The sequence below is a fragment of the Rhagoletis zephyria genome, unplaced genomic scaffold (genome assembly GCF_001687245.7).
Source record: "Rhagoletis zephyria isolate East Lansing unplaced genomic scaffold, Rhagoletis_zephyria_1.1 Rzeph_scaffold_00052, whole genome shotgun sequence".
Taxonomy (NCBI): domain Eukaryota; kingdom Metazoa; phylum Arthropoda; class Insecta; order Diptera; family Tephritidae; genus Rhagoletis; species Rhagoletis zephyria.
Window position 1 is genome coordinate 47,618 of NW_016157136.1, and position 8,456 is coordinate 56,073.

At 33.1% G+C, this 8,456-nt stretch overlaps 1 protein-coding gene across 3 annotated transcripts; it reads right to left on the reverse strand.

Annotated features, from left to right (window-relative positions):
* Window positions 1-224: 224 nt before the first annotated feature.
* On the reverse strand, window positions 225-2,435 carry LOC108368665 (putative uncharacterized protein DDB_G0282133). 3 transcript variants are annotated; one of them, XM_017623563.1, is made up of 9 exons: window positions 2,103-2,435; window positions 1,912-1,983; window positions 1,728-1,817; window positions 1,537-1,608; window positions 1,341-1,430; window positions 1,165-1,236; window positions 977-1,066; window positions 786-857; window positions 225-691 (listed from the first exon to the last, which is right to left on the reverse strand). In XM_017623563.1, the coding sequence occupies exons 1-9, from the start codon at window positions 2,299-2,301 to the stop codon at window positions 648-650; spliced, it is 801 nt and encodes a 266-aa protein (XP_017479052.1). In that variant the 5' UTR covers window positions 2,302-2,435; the 3' UTR covers window positions 225-647. The 3 variants fall into 3 exon arrangements, with proteins under 3 accessions (XP_017479052.1, XP_017479044.1, XP_017479060.1); XM_017623555.1 differs by having other exon boundaries at window positions 1,728-1,841; XM_017623571.1 differs by lacking the exons at window positions 786-857; window positions 977-1,066 and having other exon boundaries at window positions 1,728-1,841.
* Window positions 2,436-8,456: the final 6,021 nt, after the last annotated feature.

The window sequence follows — 8,456 nt, forward strand, 5'->3', positions numbered from 1 at the left end:
GAATTAAAATATGGTTGTCGAACGAAATATTGTTAAGAAACCTTTAGATTGAAAGTTCTGAATAATATTGAAGCCTTTCACAAGGGTTGCCACATTTTTTTAATAAAATTCAATTCGTTTAAATGAATTATTATAATACTAGCAGACCCGGCATACTTCGTCCCGCCCAAAATTAATTTTATCATTGAAACACTTTGGTCCAACATTTTCACCTTCCTTCCTTTTTTAATCCATACCCGGAGTGCTCCAAAAACGCTCCTTCGAGGTCTTGCTGAGGGAGTACCATTTCACTGCATGCCCGGAATCCTTCATAAATTTTTTTATCGTGCATAACATAAAGTGGTGTTTGAAGCAAGTATTGACGCCAACGAAGTCTTCTTTCATTTACGAGTCCCACTAAATAGCTTGATTTGTGAATTGTCTTCCTCTTTATACGAACGTTTATATAATGATCATCATCAATATTTCGAGGTAAATGTTTCAGCATATTATTCAAGTCGACTGGCACATTAATAATTTGCATCTAAATTGCGTATTGCCCATGGACGTGTCTCAACCGTATTTCACGGCGAGGCAAGTCTTTCATCCAGTGATGGTAAGAACGCAGGTGTATTTTTATTTTTAAATTCTTCTTTATTTCGAAGAAATTATAGGTCCTGAAATTCAAGCTTCACATCTGCTGGGAAGTTACCTGGAAAGTGATTCACAATATCAGTTATTAGCATTTGAAAAATAAATTTTGTATATACACTTTCATGTATAAGCAAAAATATTCGAGCACTCACAATCATCATTTTCATTAGTTGGTCGAATAGAAGCATTTTCTTGTACGTCTAATTCATCCACCGGTAAATTATCTGAAAACAAAATGACAAATAAGGATACATGTGATGCGTGGAGGATATACATATGATCTAGTGCATATGAGCAACGAGGACTAAGGACGAAATCTGGTAATAGTCACGTAGGTACTTACCTGAACCGTTTTCGCTATTTTTCACGGTAGACGCGTTATCATGATTAGGGGCATCCAGAAATTCTTGCTTTACATCCGCTGGAAAGTTACCTGAAAAGTGATTCATAATAATTATGACCTATTAGCACCAATGCATTTAAAAAGTAAATTTTGTATGTATGTATAAAAAAAAATATTCGAGCACTCACAATGATCATTTTCATTATTATTTCCAATAGAAGCATTTTCTTGCATACCTAATTCATCCGCCGGGAAATTATCTGAAAACATAATGATGCATGGAAGATATGCATATAATCTAGTGCATATGAGCAACAAGGAATAAGGACGGAATGCGTTAATATTCAAGTAGATAGATACTTACTACAAACGTTTTTACTATTTTGCACAGTGGACGCGTTATCATGCGTAGGGCAGTCCAGAAATTCAAGCTTTACATCCGCTGGGCAGCTACCTGAAAAGTAATTCATAATATGATCGTTTAGCACCCATGCATTTAAAAGGTAAATTTTGTATATCTGGAAGTATCTATGTGTGTACCAAATTACACGAGCACTCACAATTATTAGTTTCATTATTATGTCCCATAGAAGCATTTTCTTGCACATCTAACTCATTCACCGTAAAATTATCTGAAAGCAAAATGACAAATAAGGATACATGTGATGCATGGAATATATGTATAGGATCTAGTACATATGAGTATCAAGGACTAAGGACGAAATGCGTTAATATTCAGTTAGGTACTTACCACGATCATTTTCACTATTTTGCACAGTGAACGCGTTATCATGCGTGGGGGAAACCGAAAATTCAAGCTTTAAATCCATTGTAGAGTTACCTGAGTTGTGATTCATAATATGAGCTATTAGTGCCAATGCATTTGAAAAGTAAATTTTGTGTATATATATGTAGAAAAATATTCGAGCACTCACAATGATAATTTTCATTATTAAAACCAATAGAAGCATTCTCTTGCAACTCGAATTCATCCACCGAGAAATTGTCTGAAAACAAAGTAACAAATAAGCATACCTATGATGCATGGAGGATATGTATATGATCTAGTGCATATGAGCAACGAGGACTAAGGACGAAATGGGTTAATACAGAAGTAGGTACTTACTACAAACGTTTTCACTATTTTGCACTGTGGACGCGTTATTATCCGTAGCGGAATCACTATCTTGCTCATTTAATAACGCCTTTCGGCGTGCACGAAATTCACGGACACGTTCTGTTGAAGTTTTTGGCGGTGGTTTAGGCTTATTTCCTCTTAGTCTTCGCCGATACTCACGAGCCTTTTCGGCCCTGGTTTTCAGCATATTTGATTAAAATAAATTTATTGTCATATGCGATATACAAAAATAATACAGCACGGCACGCACGGCCGGCTTCGTTATATCTACGTAAGCGTCCACACATGTACTAACGTTTCGTTTTACAAAATATGTGAGTGGTTCTCCGAAAATAAGAGAAGAAGAAACCAAAAACAAACTCACTTCAACTTCAACTAATTCACTAGACGTCTGTGCAGTATTACCAGATTAATCTTTTTGAGGCTAGCTTGGGCATTTCATTTTAAGCCACAGCGTCAGCATTGCCGGTCTGACTTCGTAGCTTTTTTCTGGCCAAATATTCATAATTAAAATCGGACCGGAACTTTTAAAAATAATTGCCATATTAAAAATATTTAATATATCAAAAGCTACTGTTTTCCTTTCAAATATTACAATTATAAAGCAAGGTATCATTTCCTTGAGAACATATTTTCTTAGCCTTTCTTAGATATAAAGAAATAGTACTACGAAAGTTGCCTTAAACTGTATTTAAAAAAAAAAAATGCATTTGTTGGCTAGTGCATTCATATTTCTATTCGAACATTTTTTTGGGTTCTTGGTATCCTAATGAAGCCGTTACAAACTTGAAATATGTTATTTTGTTTTTTGATGAGAATGATTTAAAAATATTTCATAATCGGTTTCGCGGAACTTATCGAGTTGGCGAAAACTTTTTAAGGAATGAATATACTGAACTATTTTTAACTTCATTTTTCACAGGGTATAACTTTTTCTAACCTTTCCTCAAAACCAATTTAGCATTGCACTTTGTTGTCATCTGGTCACACTGCTTCTATGTACATTCAATGCACGATTGAGAGAATACAATTCTATCATTCTTGCATTCAATGGTCGGCAAAACTGAAAGTGAGATTGGGTCGGTGAGCGCAGAGCAATTTGCGCTACAGTGGTGTAAAAGCAAAGCGTATCGAGTAAATGTAACGTGTGAGAATATGAAGGAATAGCTTTATTTTGTACAGCTAGTCTACAAGGTGTTGTTATCGGAGCAGCTGATTTCAAGAGTTAACTGAGCCGACTGTTAAACTTTTTTTTTTGTAAATCTTAGTTTGTTATCATTGTCATTTTGCGTATAATTTGTTAGTGTAGTTTTTTGTTTTTGTGCTGGCGCTATCTCCTTGTATTGGCTTTGCTACAATTCCCAATAAAACCAAAAAGTGCATGTAAAAAGAACTTAGAAAAAAATCGTATATCAAAACTTTTAAATTAGTCTGCAGGTCTCAAGAAAAATGGCAAAGTACGTTTCCAACCAACAGAAATAATGAAAAAGGTCCTTGCGATTTCTAAAGCTTAACGAATAAAATAAAAATAAGAAAATAGTTGTTGTATATCAAAAGAAATAATACATAGGAAACTAAAATATTATAATGCCCTTTGACATTATATTTCCGCTCTCCTTTTATGGAGAAATGCCACAAGAGGCATTGCATTTCACCAAAAGAATTCCCTACAATGAAATGCAAACGGTGGCCATGGTAGCAAGTATGAAATTTGCAAATGCAAATCCAAGATCATTTCCGCAATATTCTGAACAGCCCTCTATTTGTAAGGTAATTTTTAATCGTATATAAATGTGTATGTATGTGTGCCGCATAAGACAAAATAACCAGCGCAGTCCCCACCAGTGTTGCCGCGAAACCTTTTAGTGGTAGCTAAATTCCAGCTAAAAAAGGGCTAAAAAAGAGCTACAAATCGTTGTTGTGGCTAAAAATGGTAGCTAAATTTTTTTACCTACATCTTATATATAAAGAATAAGTGCAAGATTTCAACCAAATTTATGTGGCATATTCGATTTATCATGCAGATGGTTTATGCGAAGTTTTCCCGAATTCGGCGTGGCACCACCCATACTAACTAAAATATAAAAATTCTCAGGCTATCATGCATATGGTTTATGTGAAGTTTGCCCGAATTCGTAAATGGGGGTGTGGCACCTTCCATACTAACTAAAATTTTGTTGTTGTATATCTCTTGAAATATTTGTCGTAGAGTACTGGAAGTTGGTATAGAGGTATAACAAATAATTCCATACTCATGGATAAAAATGGGCGGTATTGGAAAAGAGGGCGTGGTACCTCACATCTTATATATAAAGAATAAGTGCAAGATTTCAACCAAATTTATACTGCATAGTCGGGCTATTATGCGGATGGGTTAAGTTTCCCCGAATTCGGAAAAGGGGGCGTGGTACCACCCATACTAACAAAAATTTTCTTCTGGTATATCTCTTGAAATATTTGTGGTAGATTACTGGAATTAGTAGCTATACGTGGCCTGTTCAAGAGTTGGCATTCCAAATTGTTTATTTATTCATACCCAAGATGGAAAAACAAAAAATGTTGTATATCCAAATGTGTTGGATTAAGATTTAAAATAAAGAATCAAAAATTTTGAAATAAAACAAATGATAAATTTTCATATAGAAAAATTCTAGGACTTTTCATTCGTTTTTCAATATTTGGTGTAGAGAAGCACACCGGGGTACTGCTAGTATAAATATGTAAGTATACACCCAAACATTTTCTATAATTACTGGTATAGAAAAACAATGAACTCTAAAAAGAATTAATATTTTATTCAACAAAAAACTTTTTGTGTAACACATAATTTAATGTATAGTTAAATCGTTAACGGATACGATAACGGCCCAGAAACGTAAGGAACATACATAAACATATGTTTACTTGCCTTAAAGGAAAGGCGTTCGCTTTATGAGCGAAGAGTTAAATTCATGAAAATCATAAAAAAAAATTTTAATGTCAATGATGAATAAATTTTGAAAAGGACTAAAAAAAGGGCTAGGGGCAATTTCAAATTTTTGTGGCCAAAAAAAAAATTTGGTAGTCAATTTTAGCCACCAAAGGGCTAAAACGGCAACACTGGTCCCCACCTATGATGCTCCGTTGCTGTCAGTGCAACGACGAGTGTTGCCAGAAGTATTATTTATCTTCAAAATTAAGATATTTTTCAAAAATAATCAGAAAAATATTCACATGAAGGTAATTACAACAAAATAAAACTCCATACGAAAGATCTTCACAGTGAAGATGTCAGCAGCACAGTGAAGATGGCAGCAACAAAACGGAAAGGAAATTTATTCATAAATTTTAATTAACAAATTAAACTTTCTATAGTTGACTTTATAGAAACATCATCATCATCCGATAACGATGATGAACGCACAGATCCTGAAAGTTTTTTCCTTACGTGATATTCCTTACATAAATGTAGGGTGGTCAGATGCGCTGATTTAATCAGTAGGTGTGCTGATTTTTTTCTATTCCACTTATTTTTAAGAGCCCGAAATCAGTACGCAAATCTACTGATTTTTTGAGTTTGTAGTGATTTTTACATACTTTTGTAAATTCGTGTAATTGACATTTACTTGAGGTTTACATGTTCAAAACAATGGTTTTTGACAACTCATACGTGTGAGCAGATTGAAAGTATTAATTAAATTTAAACCATTATTAAAAAGGTGTCAGCTTGCAATTGTTTCGTTCCTAGGATTTCGCAAAATAACAAACTGTTTGGATTCAACCCAACCCAATTTCACGATTTGCAGGTTTTACAGGATTTACAGGAAAAGCTGGTTTCGCCATTAATAAATCTTACGAAAGGTGGTGGTGAGTTAATCATATATTAAGTACACTGAGAAGATGACAATAAGAGATAATCTTTCGATTATAATTAAACATCCACTGAGAAATCGGCTGTCAGTATTTCAGACTTAAGACGACTACTGCTACGGTGCAATGTAAGTTCTAGAAATTTGGAAAAGGTGCAAACTACCGACTCTTGGATATGATATATGTAGCTTTACTCGACTCGAGCTCGTCTTCTACTGAAACTGAATGGGCTACAAATTTTTTTTATTTTCTCAATTCTTATAAATTTTCTAGAAAGCTTGAGACTTCAACTCACATGTCTTTTGTTATAGAATTAACTATATTTTTTTAAAAAAATTAAATTAAGTAAGGAAAGAAAAAATTTTACTACTATTCTCCTGAGCACAGCTGTACATACATACGTAATATCATTGATTTGTTTTATAGTAATGAATTTTTGTATTAATAATACTATACGTATTTAAAAGTCTATTAGTTATTTTTTTTTTAATTAATGCGCTGTTATTTGGTTGTTATATTGTTAATAATAAAAAATACGCTTAAAATGAGCTGATTTTTATGGCTCTGTACTGATTTTTGATCCCCACTGTACTGATTATGTCCCTATAATATCTGGCCACCCTACACAAATGTTTATTTAAAAAGTACGGTCGCGAGTGAGGTTTAAATGAGAACAAATATTTATTAAAATACTTAAAAAGTACAACTTACAAGACTTTAAATAAAACATATACATGCTTATATACATATGTCGTACCTGTAAAGTTTTACAGTTCTCGGCAACTTTTTATTAATTATCATGTTTGGATAATATGTACACTCAGAAAAAGTTCAGTTAAATTATTTCTCTAAATACACGATTTGGTAACTATAATCAAATAATATAACTATATAACCACATCATGTGTTGAGACAAACATATTACATATTTAGTTGACGTAACTTCACTTTTTTCTCAGTGTTACAAAAATACAAGTTAAAGTACTCGTAAGTGTTGTGAACTAGTCAAGTAAATCTGTTATGAATTCATTAACTTTTATTAAAAAAAAATGTGTTATGGTTTTGTATAGAACACAAAATAATTTTAATAGAGGAATTGAACTTTTTGTTTGTTTGTTGTAAAATCTTCAATAAAGCTATTTCTAGAGAAACAAGATTTTTTGTAAGTTTCAGTAACCTTTTTATGGGTTTATGAAGATTTTATCATCACTTAGCAGATTTAAAAAAAAAATTCTCTGGCAACACTGGCAACGACTGATTTAAAGAGCGTAAGAATGCGTGCGATGAGCGTACTGCTCACTTGACCGACCACTGATGTACATACTAACAGGCAAACCTAATATTCGCGGTTTGCGTTTTGGTACGCACGCCGTCGAATTTGTTTTTGTGCCTATCGATAGTTTGTTTGTCGATAGTCACAACCATCGATACTATCGAAAATGTCGACACTATCGATAGTTTTGATTTAAAAAGTCCAAAAATTAGACATAACAACTTTTATTGATTATGAGATCAGAATTGCTAATTACAGAGAGCATATGCGCTCTGAAATTATTTGCCTTGCTTTGCTAAATCTCCCTTCCGACTCACAAGTTGTTGCAGGTACCGCCGGCTTTTACACTAAATGGCATACCTAAACAAAAGCGTTGACGCCGAATTGCCATTATTTTAATATTTCATAAAACTTGCGTATAACTTAACTAAATTGGATTATTCAAATAGGTGGCAACCTTCTTCAAAATTAGTTTCGAGCTTATACTTTCTTAAATAACATTCGTTTAACATTGTGATACAAATTTTAATTAACCGATAAATTGAGTTGAATTTGATTTTTTAAGCATGAGGCAACCCGACAAAAATATTTAAGAAATAAAGCGCTATCAAACCCATTCCGATTGATAAAAATTTTTGAATAATTCATTAAACTTATAAAAAAAAAAATTTGAATTTAACTTTTTAAACCGGTGGCAACCCTCTTTAAATATCACAAAAATATTCTAAGTGTTAAAATTAAGGACTTCTTAACGCTCTTTTGCTGGCAGACTTAAAATTTTCATAGTGTAAAAGTGTTAAGGAATTCGACTTTTCAAATAGGTGGCAACCCTGTTCAAAATATTTACAAACTATTACCTTCTTAAACTCTCTCTATTACCTAATTCCCTTAAGGAATTCAAATTGAATATAAGTTTTTAAACAGGTGGTACCCCTCCTACAGTAAAGCTAAGAAAATAAGCTTTTTAAAACCATTTCGATTGATACCTATTTCTTATTAATTGGTCTAACTTTTTAAATAATTTGAACTTCATTTTTTAAAAGGCGGCGACTCTTCGTGACTTTCTTACGGAACCTACTTTAGGAAGCTCTGTACTAGAGGACGACAGAGTGCGAATGTTTTCCTGAGGACAGAAGATACTTCGTCTCACCCTCATTCAACTCCAGAGACTCATTCGCTTTGCCACAATTTAGATTTTTTAATGCCAATGTATCTCTTAG